This window comes from Scyliorhinus torazame, chromosome 13 (genome assembly GCF_047496885.1).
Source record: "Scyliorhinus torazame isolate Kashiwa2021f chromosome 13, sScyTor2.1, whole genome shotgun sequence".
NCBI lineage: Eukaryota > Metazoa > Chordata > Chondrichthyes > Carcharhiniformes > Scyliorhinidae > Scyliorhinus > Scyliorhinus torazame.
Window position 1 is genome coordinate 198,489,786 of NC_092719.1, and position 21,341 is coordinate 198,511,126.

General features: G+C 46.6%; 1 protein-coding gene across 16 annotated transcripts in view; it reads left to right on the plus strand.

Annotated features, from left to right (window-relative positions):
• setd5 (SET domain containing 5) overlaps window positions 1-21,341 on the plus strand; it is a 248,224-nt gene that overhangs the window by 158,143 nt on the left and 68,740 nt on the right. For 15 of the 16 annotated variants that reach the window (XM_072472824.1, XM_072472838.1, XM_072472830.1 and 12 more), the window contains one exon: window positions 11,648-11,893. The exons of the other annotated variant lie outside the window; for it this stretch is intronic. In XM_072472824.1, the coding sequence (XP_072328925.1) occupies window positions 11,648-11,893 (246 nt within the window). The remainder of the gene's footprint in view (window positions 1-11,647; window positions 11,894-21,341) is intronic. 16 annotated transcript variants of the gene reach the window in all.

Genomic DNA, 21,341 nt, shown 5'->3' on the forward strand with positions numbered 1-21,341 from the left:
CCTACCCAAGACCAACTTGCAAAGCATTCAACCCAAACATGAGCAAGGAACCCCAACAATTCCACATATCAACATGCCCACCCCAAATATCCAAAAACATCAATCAACCCGCCCAGCCTATGCTTTTTAAAAAATATATTTTTATTCTCCATTTTCACATTTTCTTCAGAATTTACACCCCACCAACAAACAGTAAACGGTAACGAATACAATGTCAATCCCCTTATCAACAACAACGATCCCATCCTCCTACCACCCCAAACAACGGCCCACCTGACAATATAAGCATCAAATAAAACAACACCTCCCAAGGTGGAAAAAAACGAAAAAAGGAATCAGGAATCGCCTATGGTCACCATTAACATATATATAGTCCACCACCCCCTAATATTCAACGCCATCCAATCCCCAAAAGAGTACCGTGAATGACACCCACAAATTGTAGACACCCCCCTCCCTCCCTCCCCTCCCCCCTAGACTCCTCCCCTCAACTTCCTCTTGCAAACTTCTCCCCCCAACTTCAGTTCCTTCCCCCAACTTTTCACCCTGGCTAGACTCACCAAAACCTGTTCTGCCGGGCTCCAATGGGTGCAGCCCCTCCCCCCACCTCACTCCCGTTCACTGGCCGGCTTAAACCGGCCAGCGTAGAGGCCCCCACCTGGGTCTCCTTCCCCCTTGCCTGGTCCCAGGAAAACCAAGAAATCCCCTTTAGCACACAATCCCAGCATACACATCCAAGCCCCAAAGAACCATTGTTGCAAATGAAAGTCCCACCTCTTCCCTTGTCCAAATATATACAGCGTTGATTCATTTAGTACATACACCAACACGCAGTGAAAAAATACAGTTACATGAGGCTACATTGGTACACGACCCACTCTCAGTCCCATTTCTCAAATTCTGCCACAGTCCATCTGCCTTCGCAGACTCCTCGGCCGCTTCCACCGTCCCAAAATAAAAGTCCTTGGATTTGTAAGTCATCCTCAACTTAGCTAGATATACAATGCTGCACTGCACCTTGCTGATGTACAGTGCCTTCTTCACCCGGCTGAAGGCAGCCCGCCTCCTCGCCAGCTCCACGGTAAAGTCCTGGTATATGCGTATTCCAGCACACTGCACCACCCGCTTCTGCTTTGCCCAGCATAGGACTTTTTCCTTCGCGCTATACCTACGGAAACACACTACTCTTGGTGGCTCACTCGCCTTTGGCATAGGCCTCCACAACCGATGAGCCCAATCCAGTTCATACCAAGAGGGATCGTCCCCCTCCCCCAATAGCTTCGTCAACATCGTGGCAAAATATTCCGTCGGCCTCGGGCCTTCCAACCCTTCGGGCAAACCCACAATCCTCAGATTCTGCCGCCTGGATCTGTTTTCCAGGTCTTCCATTTTGGCTCGCAGACCCTTGTTGGTCTCTATTACCTTCCGCAACTCCATCCCCATCGAGGTGAGTTGATCACTGCTGCGATAATGACTCTTCCACTTCCTTCAGCGTCTCACCTTGCTCCCGCACTTCTGCCGCTGCGATTGATACCGCCGCTCTCACCGGGGCAATCGCCTCCTCCACCAGCACTTTCAATAACGCCCCCATCTCCTTCTTCATCGCTTCCATGTGCTTTGTGAACTGTTTTTCAAGTTCCACTGCCATCACCGTGGTCATTTCTTCTGCTGTGAACCATGTGGCCTCCCCTGGTGCTCCGGCCTCCGCTTTCCTTACAGTTCTCACGCTGACTTTTCCACTCACCGGCGGACTTTCATTAACCCCCTTTTTCATGGCCGTTTTTTTCCCCAAACTTGGCCATTTCTTCTCCCTGTGCCTTCTTACAGCTTTTTCAGCCTCCGTTGCCCCTGGGACCGGGCGTTAAAACTCCTAAATTTCTGTTCCCGAGCGGGAGCACTCCAGTATGTGGCTGCCTCCCACCCGCCGTCACCGGAAGTCCCTCCAGCCTATGCTTCTTTACACGTCTGCCTTCTCCAGCACATCAAAAAAAAGTTTTTTCCCCTCAAATCACTCTTAGCCACATTGGGTACACTACCTCAAACCGGACTCTGTTTGATACAGAGCGGCTTTGGCCTTGTTGAATGCCGCCAGCTTCTTTGACAGCTCTGCTCCCACATCCTGATGAAACCTGATGGTGTGGCCGTCCAATTGTAGTTGCGATGCTCCTTTGCCCATCTCAGGAGCCGGTCATTTTCTTCGAAGCTGTGAAACTTCATGATTACTGCTCACGGTGGGTCGTTGGGACAGGGCTTCTGTTGGAGTGTCTGGTGGGCTCAGTCCAGCTCGGTAGGGGATATGAATCCACCCTCCCCCACCATCTTCCCAAACATCTTCGCAAAATACTCTGTGGGAGTTGGGCGTTCCATCCCTTCTGGCAACCCCGCAGTTCGGAAATTTTGCCTCCTGGAACGATTCTCCAAATCATTCATTTTGGCCTTCAGTGCTTTATTTGCATCGGCCATCAGAGACATCCCCGCTTGAGAGGCAATCTGGTTGCTATGCCTAAAAAGCGCTACCTCCATCTAGTGAGCGTCTCAGCCGTTAGTGGAGAGGCTGGAGTCACAGAGGCTGCCTCCATCATTTTTTCCACCGACGAGCCCCAAGAAGCCTCTGATTCAGTCGACAGGCTTCTACTTTCAAGCTTTTCCCCCCCTTGGGCTTTCGGGGCATTTCACCTTTGTAGGTACCCTACTCCATTAAAGAAGTGGGTTTTTAAATTTAAAAAAACCTGAATCACCGAGGAGAGATTCCTCCACTTTCGAGCTGTGAGCAAGCAAGCAACAGAACTGAAGCTGGATCGTTTTGTTATAAGGAAGAGAGGGCCAGAGACAAACAGGCCAGGATCTCACTACTGAATCTGCTGGAGAGCACCACTCAGGAGAGTCCACGGCAAGACAAAGCAGTGCGAGTGTGAGCTGTGTACAGTACTCCAGGGCCTCTGGTGAACTACCTACTAAGAAGAAACTGAAATCAGAACATAACAGTATAAAGATGAGAGGTATGGCTTTGTTAATTTTGTCAATGCAAATCAGGACGCATAAGTCCATGTGTGTTATATGCAGGGAAATACTGACAAATGAAAGTTTAAAACCCTCAAAACTTCAAAGGCATTTGAAGACTAAACATGGCAGGTTTGAGGACAAACCTTTTGATTTTTTTCAAAGGATGCAGCGAGAACATCATCAGCTGAAGTCCTCAGCAGAAATGGAGCATTGAATGACAAAGCACAATTAGCCTCTTACATGGTAGCTTACTATGTAGCTAAAGAGAAAATGCCCCACACAGAGAGATTAATTCTCCCTGCAGCATTAGACAGGCTTCTATGGTCCTAAATGAGAGGTCAGCTGAAAAACTGAAATGCATCCCCCTTAGTGATAGCACAGTGGCTCGTCGAAATTGTGATACGACTGAGAATTTAGAAGTCCAGCTTATTTCTTGTTTAAAGTCAGCACAGAGGTTCTCAATACAACTGGCTGGAAATACAGACACTTCACATTGTGCAACCTTGCTAGTTTACATTAGGTATGTTTGGCACAATGAATTTATTGAGGATTTACTGTGCTGCCTGACATTACCAGCACGACTGGCGCACAAATTTATTAAGCGTTGAATATTTACATGGTTGGAAAGTGCAGACACGCTGGATTCATTGCAGAGGAATCACAAGCGATGGGGCAGCCAATATGACTGTGGGAAACTGCGGACTTATAGAACCTCTACAGCGCAGAAGGAGGCTATTTGGCCCATCGAGTCTGCACCGACCCTCTGAAAGAGCACGATATCTATGCCCACTCCCCCGCCCTATCCCCGTAATCCTGGCCGGCATTGTCAATTTAAAACATTCCTGGACACTAAGGGGCAATTCTTTTTCTTTTTTTAAAAAACATTTTTTTTATTCTCCTCCATTTTCACATTTTCTCCCACATTTACATCCATCAACAATAAACAATAATCAGCAAGATATGTCAGTCCCCATAATAACAACAACGATCCCATCTACCCACCAACCCCCAAACCTCAACCCGCATGTTTACATAAACAAATGACAAAAAGAAATCAGGGATTACCCGCAGTCAGTCACCCTTAATCTTTCACAGCTCCCCCCCCCCCAAAACACCCCCACCCCAGGTCTCCAGCTCCTCCCGTCCACTGCCTCTTGTAAAACTCCTCCCCCTACCCTCGGTTCCTTCCCCCCCCAACTTTCCACCCCGGCTAGACCACTCGGACCCTGTTCTGCCAGGCTCCGATGGCCGCAGCCCCTCCCCCCACCTCACTCCTGTTCACTGGCCGGCACACACCGGCCAGCGTGGGGGCCCCCGCCCGGGTCCCTTTCCCACTTGCCCGGCCCCAGGAAAGCCCCTTTTAGCGCACAAACCCCGCCTATCTACCCCCCCAAAGAACTCTCATTTTGAGTGAAAGTCCCGTCCCTTACCTTGTCCAAATATATACCACCTTGGCTACTTTAATCTCTACTCCCGCGCGCAGTGATACAAAAATGAAGAAAATACAGTCATGAGGTTACATCGGCACATGGCCATTCCTCAATTTGTCAGTTCTGCCACAGTCCTTCTGCTTTCGCAAACTCCTCCGCTGCTTCCGCCGTTACAAAATAAAAGCCCCTGAGCTTGTAAGTCACCCTCAGCTTTGCTGGATATACAATGCCGCACCGCACCTTGCTAATGTACAGTGCCCTCTTCACCCGGTTGAAGGCAGCCCGCCTCCTTGCTAGCTCCACCGTAAAATCCTGGTATACACGTATGCCAGCTCCAGCCCACTGCCCCACCCGCTTCTGCTTGGCCCAGCTCAGGATCTTCTCCTTCACCCTGTACCTACGGAAGCACAGAGTCACTGTCATTCGCCTTTGGTACAGGCCTCCATGACCGATGAGCCCGATCCAGTTCATATCGGGAGGGGTCCTCCCCCTCCCCCAGTAGTTTTGCCAGCATTGCGGCAAAATACTCAGTCGGCTTCGGTCCTTCAACTCCTTCGGGCAGCCCCACAATCCTCAAGTTCTGTCGCCTGGATCTATTTTCCAGGTCTTCCATTTTTCCTCGCAGATCCTTGTTAGTATCCATCACCTTCCGCATCTCTTTCCCCATCGAGGCAAGTTGATCACCGTGCTGCAATAACGTCTCCTTCACTTCCTTCAGCGCCTCCCCTTGCTCTCGCACCTCCGCCACTGCGCTCGCCACCTCCGTCCTCAACGGGGAAACCGCCTCCTCCACCATCACACTCAAAACCTCTCTCATCTCCTTCCTCACCGTCTCCATGCATTTCGCAATCTGCGCCAACTGCTTTTCAAATTCCGCAGCCATCACATTGGTTATTTCTTCAGCCATAAGCAGTGCGGCCTTCCCTGGTGCTCCAGCCTCCATTTTTCCTGGTGACCCCGCGGTGACCTTTCCACTCCCCGACGTACCTCCAGCTGTTTTTTTTTCGGCCTTTTTTTGCTCACCCTCGACATTTTTCTTTGGGGTTTTTTTCCCTCCTGTGTCTTCTCAGTGCCTCCTCCGTGCCTACTCCCTGCTTCTGCCGCCTCCGTGGACCCTGGGACCGGGCTTAAAGCCCCGAAATTGCCGTTCCCGAGCGGGAGCTCTCCATTGTGCAGCCGCCTCCCGCCCGCCATCACCGGAAGTCCAGGGGCAATTCTTTTTCATGATCAATCCACGTAACCTGCACATCTTTGGACTGTGGGAGGAAACCGGAGCACCCGGAGGGAAACCCATGCAGACATGGGGAGAAAGTGCAAACCCCACACAGACAATGACAAAAAGCCGGAATTTGAACCCGGGTTCCTGGTGCTGTGAGGTAGCAGTGCTAACCACTGTGCCACAGTGCTGCCCCTGATATACTTATAATAAGGATTAAGGAGGTAGCTGGTCAGGACATTGTTTGGAATCATTGCTTTATTGACCATGATGCATTGGCATCAAAATGAATTCCACCTGATCTTGAAGTGGTGTTGAAAGGAATTCTGAAAATTATGAATCTCATAATGCCAGGCTTTTTGAGGTTCTGTGTTCCGATATGGGGGACGAGCACATACATTTATTGTTCTACACAGGTGCGTTGGCTGTCAAGGGGTTGGGTGCTTGTCAGAGTTTACGAGCTGAGGTACGAAATCCACGCTTTCCTCCTTCAGAAATCCTCCCCTCTGGCTGATTCGTTTGGTGATGAAACTTGGATGCTAACTATGTCTTACCTTGCAGACATCTTTTCAATTCTAAACGAACTGAACCTCAAATTGCAAGGGAAGAATGATGATTGCTTTGGGCACTGTGAAGAAATAGATGCTTTCCAAAAGTAATTGAAAGTTTGAACAGTGTGAGTACAAAGCCAAAACTATTTCATGTTCCCCACACTGCTACGCAAGGGAAGTGTCAATACACTGATAAGTCTTATTCAATCACACCTGGCTGTGCTGACCAACAGTTTTTGTCACCACTTTCCAGAAGAGAAGTTTCAGAATTTGAGAGAGAAGAGGTGGGTGAAAAATCCTTTTGCGTTTGAGACCCCAGAGTCAATTATTGACTTACAGCTGACTCCAAATGAAGAGACTGAACTTCTGCGCCTCACCTGTGACATCACATTAAAAACACACCACAAGTATTGAGGCAGTCAGCATTCTGGAGTAGCGTCTCCATGGAGTATCCAGTGCTGTAAAACAAGCAAGGTGCTATTGCCCTTCACGCTGACCTACATGTGGGAGGTTGAAATTTCCGTCCTCACAAAAATGAAGGCAGCACAAAGGAACTGGCTGAACTCTGCACCTGATATGCACATTGCCCTCTCCTCATGTCAACCTGATTGCCGTGAGATTGTGAGGACCAAACAGGCTCACCTGTCACATTAAAGGTAAGCGAAAATGGTGTGTTACAAAGGTTGGCCGGCATGGGTCCCGAAGGTCGGCCGGTTGGTAAAAGTGGATCATGGGGAAAAAAAGTTAGAAAAACACGGCCAGCGGGAGCCACCTCGTGTATGTCTTCCACCTACATACTGCCACCGGAAGTACATGCACCACACTGATGAGGCTATATTAATTACCTATTACTAGTTGCCCTGATGAGATGATCGGTACGTTTAACCACTTCAGGGACATTAAAGATTGACCATGTATTGTTACACTGGAGTTGTGTCCTTTTTCCTAAAGGATGTGATTGTGATGATGATTGAGCTTTCATGGTCATTTGCTTCCCCTGTTATTAGACCATACAAAGCCACATTTATTGAATTCAGTTTCATAACCTGTGAACATTTGAACTCTCAATCTCTGGTCTCCAATACTCTGGCTGTGTTCAGCAAGCTATGGCTTCTCTCCCTGCTTGTCCCCTTTTTCATCCTTCACTTGTATTTAACATAATTATCACTGCTCTTCTTTAGTCATGTTATTTGTGGCTTGTGTAATAATTCAGTCCATTCTGATTCTTGCCAATAGAACCTTGAACTACTGTTGGCATGTAATGACGCTTCCTTCTGCCGCATGAATAGATGACATGTGATTGCCTGAGATGTAAATGCATCTTGCCCCTCTATTACTATACTGCTTCATTGCAACCATCTTGTGATGTTCTATGTGATTATTAATCATCACAACAGGATCTCACTCTAGTTTCTAACAACTTATCTGCCTAGTACAGAGGTAAAATACTACAGATATGGAAAATCTGGAAATACTCAACAGATCAGGAGACAAACGGGTTTCGAAATAGATCTGTCTAGTTGCTGATTTGCTTTCCAAATAACTCTCCTTTCCCCTTTAAGGACACAAACAAAATAAGTTGAAGGGTTTTGATAGGGTAGATAGAGAGAACATTTGCAGGATTATGGGACAAGAACAAGGAAGTCAAACTAATTAATTGGCATGAACACAATAGACCTGACTGGCTGCCTTCAGTGCTGTTTGATTCTATGAATTTATTTTTTATTCCTCCCATAGATTTCCTTGTGCCAGTCATTAATCCCTACTGTGAGTCTATGAATAGCTAACCTATTGTTAAATCTCAACTGATTGCCTTTCCGTTCCATCATTTGGGAAAGCATCTTCTACTGATAATGTGACTAAAGTTGGAAACTCATCAATTGAGGAATTACCCTCCAAGATCTATTCAACTCTATTCCTGAATTGGCAAAGGTATTAATTAGGATCAGTAATATCAAGCAGGATAGGTGCAGATCAATAAAGCATCACTCGTTCCTTTGTAAACATGTGTGTTGCATCTAAACCTGAGGAAGATTAACAATCTCATCTTAATTCTTGTGTGCAGGAGTGATTTGCTTATGGCAAGTACATCTGTTCAATATTGTATATATGCAGATGTGTCATATTCCAACAGAATGTATCATTATATAATAAAATTGGAGTGATATGACTTTAAAACTGATATGGTGCATCCCATATCACAGAAAATAATATATAAAAGATTGATAGTTATTTCTTGGTAAAATAAGTTTATTCAGTAAGAATAAACAACAACATGTCCTCCACAATAGTCCTCAATACCGGGGCCCCGCAAGGCTGTGTACTTAGCCCCCTACTGTACTCCCTGTGTACACACGACTGCGTGGCAAAATTTGGTTCCAACTCCATCTACAAGTTTGCTGACGATACGACCATAGTGGGCCGGATCTCGAATAACGACGAGTCAGAATACAGGAGGGAGATTGAGAACCTAGTGGAGTGGTGCAGCAACTACAATCTATCCCTCAATGCCAGCAAAACTAAAGAGTTGGTCATTGACTTCAGAAAGCAAAGTACTGTACACACCCCTGTCAGCATCAACGGGGCCAAGGTGGAGATGGTTAGCAGTTTCAAATTCCATGGAGTACAGACCCCCAAAAATCTGTCCTGGTCCACTCACATCGACGCTACCACTAAGAAAGCACAACAGCACCTTTACTTCCTCAGAAAACTAAGGAAATTTGGCATGTCCACATTAACTCTTACCAACTTATACAGATGCACCATAGAAAGCATCCTATCTGGTTGCATCACAGCCTGGTATGGCAACTGCTCGGTCCAAGACCGCAAGAAGCTTCAGAGAGTCGTGATCACAGCCCAGTCCATCACACAAACCTGCCTCCCATATATTGACTCCATCTACACCTCCCGCTGCCTGGGGAAAGCGGGCGCATAATCAAAATCCCCTCCCACCCGGCTTACTCACTCTTTCAGCTTCTTCCATCGGGCAGGAGATACAAAAGTCTGAGAACACGCACGAACAGACTCAAAAACAGCTTCTTCCCCGTTGTTACCAGACTCCTAAACAACCCTCTTATGGACTGACCTGATTAACACTAGACTCCTGTATGCTTCACCCAATGCTGGTGTTATGTGGTTACATTGTGTACCTTGTGTTGCCCTATTATGTATTTTCTTTTATTTCCCTTTCTTTTCATGTACTTAATGATCCGTTGAGCTGCTCGCAGAAAAATACTTTTCCCTGTACCTTGGTACACGTGACAATAAACAAAATCCAAATACTCTTCTGTCATTTGACGCCATGAAAACTAAGATCAAATATTTCTCTTGGTCATATGGCAGTCCTATAATGTTGCACGTTGTAGTACCAACACGAGATCCAAACTACATATCTATTTTTTTAATATATTTTATTCAAAATTTTTGGCCAAACATAACAGTACATTGTGTATCTTTTACACAGTAATATGACAATATAAATAACAATGGCCAGTTTTTTAAACAAGAAATAAATAATATATAAACAACATCAAAATTAGAAAACAGAACTAAATGGCAACTGCCTTGTCCCAAATAAATACTCTCCAAAAATACAATTCAGCAGTCCAGTATACAATTACCTATAACAACAACCTATACATATTATACTTATACACTAACATCCCTGAGAGTCCTTCTGGTCTCCCCCCCCCCCCCCCCGGTTGCTGCTGCTGTCTTCTTTTCCATTCCCTCTATCTTTCTGTGAGGTATTCGACGAACGGTTGCCACCGCCTGGTGAACCCTTGAGCCGATCCCCTTAGGACAAACTTAATCCGTTCCAGCTTTATAAACCCTGCCATGTCATTTATCCAGGTCTCCACACCCGGGGGCTTGGCCTCCTTCCACATCAACAGTATCCTGCGCCGGGCTACTAGGGACGCAAAGGCCAAAACATCAGCCTCTTTCGCCTCCTGCACTCCCGGCTCTTCTGCAACCCCGAATATAGCCAACCCCCAGCTTGGTTCGACCTGGACCCCCACCACCTTCGAAAGCACCTTTGTCACCCCCACCCAAAACCCCTGTAGTGCCGGACATGACCAGAACATGTGGGTGTGATTCGCTGGGCTTCTCGAGCATCTCGCACACCTATCCTCTACTCCAAAAAATTTGCTGAGCCGTGCTCCAGTCATATGCGCCCTGTGTAACACCTTAAATTGTATCAGGCTTAGCCTGGCACACGAGGACGATGAGTTTACCCTACTTAGGGCATCAGCCCACAGCCCCTCCTCAATCTCCTCCCCTAGCTCTTCTTCCCATTTCCCTTTCAGCTCATCTACCATAATCTCCCCCCAAACTACATATCTTAATTAGATAAGTGGAAGTGTGCAGAAGGGTGTAATGCACAAGAGTCGAGTCCCAGTTTGTGCTTTAGTTGATATCTTTTGAATAGTACAGCTTTATAAGATATTATCAACAGCCAATTTATTCCCCATATATTAGGTTAGGATTTTAACTAGTCTAATTAAATATGCCTATTTGAAAACCATTCTTTTTGCATGGTCTTTCCACACTTGACCCTAAAGCCCCCCCCCCCCCCAAAACCACACCACCTTAATAAAACTGTTCTGATTGTACACTCTTATGCTTGTAACCTTTGCTGTACATGTCGCGTGAGAAACGTTTGATTTTTGTTGAATTGGAATATGATAGATCCAAGAGAGCTCATCAAGATCTCAAGAGCTCATCTGTGTTGCAAAATCCACGACCGAGTCCATGAGCCTAGAATCCAATCTCCAGTATAATCTTGTATCTCTTAAAATCTTGGAAGGATTGAGAATTTGATCTGGATGGAGAATTTAACCAGCTGAGGGCGCCAGCATGGAGAGAGCACAGCGTGCTTGCCATCTGGGAGCGCCAGTGTTGAAGGAACACAACGCGCTTGCCACTTGGGAGTGCCGGTGTCGACGGAAATTATGCATTTACCTCTTGATGGAAAGAAGAGGGTGCTTTTACTCTTTGGAGAGCTTGTCGAATTTCTGAATAAGCACAATGCTGCGGGTTGAAGTCTGAAATCTCCATTTTCTTTTAAGTCAGCTAAACAAAATAAATCCAGCAGTTCAGTGGGTGTGCATGCTGTTTCAGGTTGGGAGGGGAAGGCAAGATTTTTACCTGCTTTGAGGGTATTTTGTTTTTGTAGCAGCCACAATAAACTAGCATTGATCGAGAGAAATATATTGGCATAGTGATAGAAAGTGATAACAGGAAAGTAGAAAGAATGCTAAGTATTGTAGCAGTAATCTAGGATGCTTATGATGGAACCTAAAACAAATGGTTTGACCCTTAGGAACTGAACAGTATATTTGCCCATGGAGAGATATGAGAAGAAATAAGTTGTTGAGGGTAAGATTTTGATCCTCTGAGTGGTTTGTTCATGTTTTTTTGTTTTCTTTGACGCTCATTGTTCACAGTCGCGGGAGCAGCGGAAGATGGAAGCCATCATGCAGGTATTTGAGAACTTAGAGAAGAAAAAGAAAACTCGTGAACAGGTGGTTGAGCGCAGTGCTAGTCAACCTGGTGTCGATGTCAACCCGGAGACTCCAACCACAGATGTGGAGGAGGTGAAACTGGAGCCTGCAGCAGAAGAACCGCCGCCCAGTGGGGAAAACACGCCACAGCTTGCAGGGGTAAACACCCGGCGAACTTCACAGCTAGGGGTAAGCAGAGAATTTAAATGGCGAGTGGGCAAAGAAACATGAGAAAAGCTGAATGTTGCTGCGACAACATTGACCAGAGATTAGGAATTTCTTGGTGCTAATTGTCTAGTAGTTTTCTGTGCTTCAGTGGGTATGGGTTTTGCACCAACACTTGCCGTTGTGGGAGTGGACAAAGCTAACTTTGCTCCATGATTTGTTTGGAGTTCAGTCAATTGAAAATGGAGATGCCTGGTAAGATGATCAGTGGTCCTTGCTTCTCATCCCTTTAGGAAAAGTAAGGCAGTAATTTCATTAATCTAATTGATACCGAGAGGGAGTGAAACCTTTTGCCAAGCTATCATGATGTGACATGTTCTTGCAACATGTACTCTTTTACAAACGTTTTAAAGAAAGGGAAATGGTTGATGAATAATTCCACTTCTCTGTGGAAAAATATATAACTTTATCTCACATCCTGTACACACTGCTAGATTTGAGCTGGCATTTGGTGGAAAATGGTCCAATGTTTGTTCACTTCACACTGTGTGTGATGGAAGATTGTTTGAAAATCGAAAATGGACCTACAAAGCATGGGTATCTGTTTAATTTAAAAAAAACTTAAATTGGGGTGGGAAGACAACCTGGAGAAGTTTGCTATCTGCTTCAGATTCAGGGAAGCTTTCTGATTAGGTGCAGTTCCAAACCCTTCACCGCTAGGTCAGAACGGTCAGGTAAAGATCCAATTGTGTTATGATTGTAGCTGGTGATGTTTAGCCGACACTTGTCAGAAAACTGACAAACGTGAAGCAGGTGCTTCAATTACTTATATGTTCTGACACCATTAACATATTGCACCTAGTAGCAAGTTTAATTTTTCATCTGTCATTAATGTTTGGCAAGATGAACTTCACACTTGACATCCCTCGATGTTCCATTGAACGCGAGTCAAATCTGGATGGAAGCAATAATCAATAGAAAATGTTTTTGTAAGTTATGATATTGATCATGAGATGACGTCCAAAAATTCTATCCAACATGAAATCCATGACTCGTGTATAAATTGGAATTAAACTTACAGAGCTTTTGGGCACGAATCATTGGGTGTATCGCGACAGCCACGTTGGTGAGAAAGCGGCCTATATTTAACAGCACTTCCTGCTGGAAATGAGCCCCCACGAGCTTCTCGCTATTACTGGCTGTCTCGCCGTCTGATTCGCCAGACTCGTGCCTCAGAGTCCCGCCACTAACAAGGGGGCGCTGCTTTTAAACACTCCCTCATCACTCACTCCCAGTCAATACACAAGAATAGCCGCGCGCAGACCTGCTCCTCGCTTTGAGGTTGTCGACCTGGCCAGGCTTCTCAACGCCGTCAATGCAAAATGGGACATCCTGTACCCATCCCACAGGGGGGTCGGAGGACCAGCAGCATGGTCACCAACGCCACCTGGGTGTCAGTGGCAGCGGCTGTCAATGCGGGCAGCATGACCAGGTGGATCACCATACAATGTCAGAAGAAGACCAATGACCTCCAACGAGCTGCAAGGATAAGTTACCAACTCTCTCCTGGCATCAGTTCCGCATGCCGCCACTCTAAATTTATTTGAAAAAAGAACCCCCTGGCAGACACCAGCACAACCTCTTTATGTCCAGGTGCAGAGCCCACACATACCATCTGCTATGGACATTCCCTGACCCATTAATCGTGCAGCTCACAATGCCCGCTCATTGTCCCCACAGAAGAAGATGACCCATAATAAGCAGGAAAGGGCCAAGAAGGGAGGGGGAGGGAGCGGAGTACCAGAAATTAGACTCCTTACCCACTATGAGGAATTGGCCCTGAAATTGCGGTGTTGTCCGAGGAGAGAGCAGTCACTGACAGCAAGGTTGGCGAGTTGAGGATTCACTGCTCTTTCACCCAGGTGACCTGTCTCAAGTGAGTTGTTAATGTCAGACAAAATGATCCTTCCCTGTCACTGAACACATGTCCATTGTTGTGCAAGATCTCTATCCATGGGGTTGGGCCATCTGGGATTCCCCCACTGCCACCCAAGAGACCACCTCAGAGGAGAGGTCTGAGGAGACCATCTTCGACGTGTCACACCTATCACCCTACCTCCACCAGTGCAGACACACACAGCTAGATGGATGACATTAGTGTTCAGGCTTCTGGGGCTCAATCTGGTGAGCACTGCACAGTTGTTGATGCACATCAGGTGGAGACATCCAAGGGAGTCAGCAGTCGGTGGTCTCAGCTGAGTCCAAGTCTGATGCTGAGCCTCTGGATAAGGTTATCCTAGAACAGATGTAGATGATAGGACACAGCCGTGAGATTCAGGAGGGGATGTCAGTGACATTCCAGCTGGTGCATAGTCGATTGGCAGAGTCCTAAAGGCTATGGTGCATGGGATAATGCCGACAATGCGTGGCACCAAGGCTAGCCCTGCTAGGGTGGCGACCGCAGTGGAAAGCCTGGAGCACAATGTTAGCCTCTTGAGTGGTGGTGCCCACGGCATGGCTCAGAGCATCGCCCAGTCACTGAGGAGCATCGTTGAGGGTATCGACACCATGGTACACACAATGGGAAGTTGCCAGGACGAGTAGAGCCAGATGATACAGTGGCCTCTAGAACTCACTCCAGCTGCCCCTCTGTCCCATGGAGACTCCCAGGGAGAAGAAGCAGTGGAGGCCTGCCACCAAGGAGACGGCAGCGGTCTCCAGTTCTTCCCAATCCCCCCACTTGACCCTGGTGCATCTTAAGGGCAGCAGGCAGAACAAGGTGGCACAGTGATGCGAGAGACACTGGTATGTGGGCCGGGCCCTCGGTTCAGGCCCTCCAGAGGACGTTGGCCAAGGGCATCAAAGGCCCCACAGGGTGCAGAAAGCCGCAGGCCGTCTCCGCCTCTGATGTGCATCCTGGGGACACACCCAGACCACGAGAGATAAAGAAGTGAGAGGATCACTGCTAACTGCGCAGGTTCAATTCCCGCACCAGCCAAGGTTATTCATGAAGGCCCGCCTTCTCAACTTTGCCCCTTGCTTGAGGTGTGGTGATCCTCAGGTTAAATCACCATCAATCAGCTCTCCCCCTCAAAGTGGAAAGCAGCCTCTAGTCATCTGGGACTATGTCGACTTTACTTTTACTTTACCTGGCTTGAATGTTGACCCGCTCACTGATGGTGCAGACACAGGCCCATCTTCTTGGGGCGATGTTACACAGACCCTTGGAGGGTGGAACAGGGTTGGCGGGGTGGGGGGGGGTCACGACTGTGGGAAGGGCAGGAAATAGGGGTGAGGTTGGGGGATGGAGGGTAATGCGGGACAGGGGAGGGTAGGAAGGATTGTGCAGGTGTGAGCTGACGGACAGAGTCTCGATCCATGAGAATCGGGCGAGGATGAGGGCCTCCCTGGTCTTCTCAGCATGCTCGAATCTTGCCACCACCTGTCCGCCTGGGGTTTTTCCCCGAACTCGTTCTCCAACACCTATTGGTCCGCGGCCTCCTCAGACTTAACCGCATGTCCCACCTCTTCCAGCGTGTCGTCTGCTGTGCCAGGTGTGGAGAGCATTTTGGGCAGACCAATGCCCCACTCAATGACAGCACAAGTGGCAACATGGGCCTCATTATATCAGATCTCTGCCTTGGCCTCTGGTCTCCGTACTGGCGTCATCAGTCTGGACTTCAGCAGGTACCCTTATCCTCCAAATGCCAATCCACCATCCTGGGGTGATCTTCGAAGACGCCGGGGATTTTCGAGTGTCCGAGGATGCCGCTGTCATGCACGCTCCCAGGGAAGCATGCACAAATGTGCATGATCTGGAGGTGATGGTCACACATGAGTTGAACATTCAGGGAGTGGAACCCCTTCCTGTTAATGAAGAGCACTCCCTGATGCCCCGGTCCGTGCAAGGCGACATGCATGCTGCCAATTTCCCTTGGACCTGGGGAATCCTGGCGATGGTGGAAAATCCTGTAGCCTGGGCATCTTGGTGGGCCTGCTCAAGCCCTGGAATGAACCGGTTGCATAGAAGTTCAGGGTTACGGTGACCTTCATGGCCACCGCGAGCATGTGTCCTCCTCCATTTGATGCCATGTCCGTGAGGATGTGGCGCAGGTACCGCACTGTCTCTTTTTTGAGGTGGAGTCTCCTGTGGCACATGCTGTCCATCATCTTGAAAGACCAATGATGCCTGTACACCTTGGGGTGCCGCTGGTATCCCCTTCCGGATGCATCCTTGGCCTGATGGGCGGCTGGGTCATCAAGGTGTGCAGCGGGCCCCCTGCACATGGGGTGCCACCTCCAGCCTGCGTCGACACTGCTGCCGCTTTCTCTGGTGTCTGGCCACCTGGGCTGCCACCAACACCGCGAGAACAGCCTCTGTGGGACTGATTTAACCAACCATATTGTTATAACTATAAGGAATTGGAAAAGGAGAGAGACCGACAATCAATTAGAGCTTCCACTCTGGGCCTCCCCCACCCATGCGTCCCCCTTCTCTCAGAGTGCATCCACCCCGTCAGTTGTGCTGGAAAATCTCACTGCACATTCACCCCCGGCCACAGCGGGAGTCCCTAGATCCCAGACCCCATTCGGGAGACCGTGCTCATGTGACCTCCCCTGATCCACAGTCTTACCTGATGGTCATGAGGATCTCCCCAGTGCTGAAGCCCAACTTTTTAGTGTTTAATTGTTGGCTTCTGCATCTATGGTGCTGATGTTTTTAGAGTTCGGACAAAGTTTTCAGGCTTCAAGGTTTGATTGAAATGTGACACAATAATTATTGTCTGAGACATGGCAGTGTACCCACGCGAAGCCACTTGTGTACCCACGAGAAGCCACTTGTGTACCCACAAGAAGCCACTTGTGTACCCACGAGAAGTCACTTGTGTACCCACGAGAAGCCACTTGAGTAATACTTTTCTTGGCAAAAAACAGTCACCATTAACAAAGATTTGAAAAGATTAACTACGTAACATTCCACACTAACCATTAATCAACAAGGAAACGTCACTGTTCCATATTGGTACCAATACAAAGCTATTTCAGCTCAGTTTCACAAAAAAGAACCAAACACACTAGTTGGATTTGGGTTTATTGTCATGTGTACCAAGGTACGGTAAAAGGTATTCTGCACACAGTCCAGACCCAGATCGTTCCTTACATTAAAAACATAGGATATACAATGGTATCACCCCTCGCAGCTTCCTCAAAAGAAACTGAGGATAAGCCTGCGGATGTTTTATCATGCTCTAAACTTTGTGGTAGAAATGATTTGTTCATCAATGCATTACTTGGTGGTTGTTCCACGTATCAATGCCATTCTCCGTCCATGAGCTGCTGCTATGCAGGCCCTCCTACACGTCCCAAACTCTTCAGAACCAAATCCTGGCATCCACATATTCCACTGGCACTCAAGGTGCAGTTGAACATCCTTGACTCCCAGCATGTTTGACCTGCAGTGATGTGCTAGTTACATGAAGCACTCAACACACCAGCAACAAAATCACAGCAATCTGCGAAAGCATTTCTCCAACATCTTCATCAGGTTGCTCATTTGGATCAATGTCGCACACCAGGTCCTGCTCAAGGTGCAGTTGAACATCCTTGACCTGCAGCATGTCTAACCCACGGTGACGTGCCAGTTACTTGCAGCACTCACCACACCAGCAACAAAAGCATCAGCAATCTGCAAAAACATTTCTGAATAGTGTTAGCAGGTGGCCCATTTGGAACAATGTTGCGCACCAGGTTCCGCAGCATCTTCTGCCTTCAAACCAAATTGCCTTCTGGACTCGTATGTCCCCCTGAGCCTAGTGTTCCAGGATCTAGGTACCTGAGAAAAAATTGTCCTTCTTTCCGGCTACAGAAAAGGAAGAGAATCAGCAGCAAGCAAACAAACTCTCAGCAACAGCAGCCTCCAGGTATTTGCAGCCACCAGCAGCAGCAAGCACAACCTGCAAATATTTTAGTTATTGACAATATCAAAATGCAAAAGACAATACAATGAGGACACCAATCACTTGGCACGCAGAAACTACCCCCCCCCCCCCCCCCCCCACCGCTCTGACCCTACATCAGTCTTACCAACCCAGCCCTCCATCTCCCGTTGTATCAACTATTTGCCACAAATACATTTCCTCTGTTTCCTCAAGTATTACATTTCTATTAGCTGTTAATCTAGTGCTCCAACATAGTGATATTGAAATGGCAGCTCTCTGCCATCTGATTTGTCCTGGCTCTCCCTGCTAATTTTAAATCTCTTCACCTCAGTGTCTACTATCCTGGCCTACCTGTGATTCTATAGCTACATCACCACTCCAGACTGGAGTCGGAAGATAAAGTTGCCGCTTAAATAGTACAATGTTGGAAAAGTGCAGCGGGACAGCAAATATTAGGAATTCACTACTATGATGCTGTTGCTGAATCCATAGACCATGGAGAAATTTCTCTCCTACCAGAGGATGGATATGACCTGCATATATGAAACCGTCTTTTACACCCTTCACAGGGCATAAATATCTTCTCAAACTTTTGCTGTGTGAAAAGATTTCTTGCTCGTTCCAGTACTTGTGAAGGTTAACTTTCTAGAGAATAAGTCAAATGGCTGCCTGCTACATTTCCCGGGAAGGAAGGAAAATTAGGGATCACCAACGTATCTTTTGTGTACCTCCTGATGGCTGTTTGCAGAGTAAAATCCATTTCATGTTTTGTTTTTCCTGAAGTATGCATGTGCTTTTGGGAGAGTTGGGTGAAAGAGAAATTGCACAATCTGGAGCCAACAATCGCCCAAGACATTCAGTAGACCATTCTGGTGTTATACATACAACTTGTCTTTGAGGGAGTGCAATGAAGTGTGATTTCCAGGACCGTGGTACTTCCCTGTTTAACAGATTGAGTGGACTGGAACTATATTCCCTAGATTTACAAACATACAAAATAGGAGCCAGAAGTAGGCAATTCAGCCCCTTGAGCCTGCTCTATTATTCAATGAGATTTAAGGCAAGGGACAGGCTCAGAGGGGATGTGAGGAAAAGCCTTTTCACCCAGAGGTTGGTGGGAGTCAGCAAATCACTGCCTGAGAGGGTGATGGAGGCCTAACGTTTCAGAAGTATTTAGATGTTCACTTGCAATGCCAAGGCATACAAGGCTATGGGCCAAGTACTTGAAAATGGATTTCGATTACTGAGCTGGTTGTTTTAGACTGGTACAGATGCGATGGGCCGAAGGGCCTTTTCTGTGCTGTAGACCTCTTTGACACTAAAGATCATGGTTGATCTATTTGTGTTTCATATTTCACATTCCCATCTAACCCTGAAAAGTTGATTCACAAGAACCTATCTATCTCCACCTTAAAAATATTCAATGATCCTGCCTTCTGAGGTAGAGAGTTCCTAAGTCACACAACCCTCAGAAAAAATAATTTATCCTTCTCTCTGAGCTAAAAGGGTGACCCCTAATTTTATAACAGTGGCCCATAGTTCATGACTCAGTTACAAGAGGAAACATCCTTTCCCTGTCCACCTTGTCAAGACCATTCAGGATCTTATATACTTCAATTAAGTCACCCCTCTTTCATCTAAATTCCAGTGGAAACCAGCCCAGTCTGTCCAATATTTCCTCATTAGACAACCTATTCATTCCAGATATTAATCTAGTAAACCTCCTCTGAACCGCCTTCAATGCATTTACATCCTTCCTTAAATAAGGACACCAAAACTGCACACAGTATTCAAAATGTGGTCTCATCCCATATACATATGCCCTGTATAATTGAAGAGTAGCATCTTTACTTTTATAAAGACAAAATACTGCTGATGCTGGGAATCTGAAATAAAAACAGAAAATACTGGAAAAACTTTGCAGGTCTGGCAGCATCTGTGGAGAGCGAAACAGTTAACGTTTCGAGTCCATATATCTTCGGAGCCTTGTAGCCTTACTTTTATGTTCCTCTCGTAATAAAGGATAGCATTCCATTAGCTTTCTTAATTACTTGCTAAACCTGCTTACTAACTTTTTGTGACTCATGCACTGCAACACCTGGCTCTGTCTGCACCTTAGAATTCTGCAGTCACTCCCTCTTTATGTAATACTCTGTTTTTTTATTCTTCCTTTATATTGTTCCAAAGTGAACAATTTCACATTTTCCCACATTATACTCCCATCTGCCAGATTTTTGCCTACTCACTTCATCTATCTATAATCATCTGCAACCTCCTTATGCCCTCCTCACACCATACTTTCCTACCTATCTTTGTGTCATCTGCAAATTTAGTTCCCCCTCATCTAAGTCATTGTAAAAAGTTGAGACCCCTGCAGGACTCCACTCGTCACAACCTGCCAATCAGAAATAAAAAATAATTTATACATAGTTTCTGTTTTCTGCAGGCCAACCACAGGGGCTTTTCACAGTAACTTCATTTGAAGCCTACTTATGATAAGCGATTTTCATTCATTCATTTTATCCATGCTAAAATGTTAAACCCCTACACAATGAGCTTTTCTTTTCTTTTAAACTTAAGAGAGTACACAAGTTTTTTTTCCAATCCACCTACCCCGCACATCTTTGTGTTGTGGGGGTGAGATCCACGCAGACACGGGGAGAATGTGCAAACTCCACACAGACAATGACCCGAGGTCCTCGGTGCTGTGAGGCAGGAGTGCTAGCCACTGTGCCGTTCAGAGCTTTTATTTTCTACAATAATCTTTGATGTGGCATCTTATCAGATGCCTTCTTGAATCTCAAGTACAGTACATCTACAAATTCCCCTTTATCTACAGCACATGTTGCTCCATCAAAGAACTCCGAAAGGTTAAACCATACTGATTCTTCCCGATTACCAGGAGATTTTTCCAAGTACCCAGTCATAATCTTCTTAATGATCGATTCTAGCACCTTCCTCATGACGGATGTCAAGCTAAATGGTCTTTAGTTTCCTGTTTTATGCCTCCCTTTCTTCTTGAATGGAAGGGTCACATTTGCATTTTAGAAGAACGAGAGGTGATCGTATTGAAATATATGAAGTGCCTTGATGGGGTAGATATTTGAAGGATGTTTCCCCTGGCTGAGGTGTCCAGAAGTAGTGGGTGACTCTTTTCAGAATAATGGGTCTGCCATTTAAGACTGGAATGAGGAGAAACATCGACACTGAAAGAGTTTTTGGTCTTTTGAGTTCTCTACCCGAGAAGGTTGTGGATACTCAATCGTTGGAACATGTTAAAGACAGAGCAATTGATTTAGTGGTACTAAGGGAATTTGGAATAGAGTGGACAAATGAAATTTAGGTAGAAGATCAGCCATGATTGTAATGTATAGCAGAGCATACTTGAATAACTAAATGGCCTACTCTTGCTCCTATTTCCTACATTCTTCATCGTAGATTTTGAAATTGGTTAACTGGTGTGCAAGAAGAAGGAAAATAGAATTACTTACTTAAATGAAGAGAGCACTCAGTAGAACGCATACCTCCGACTC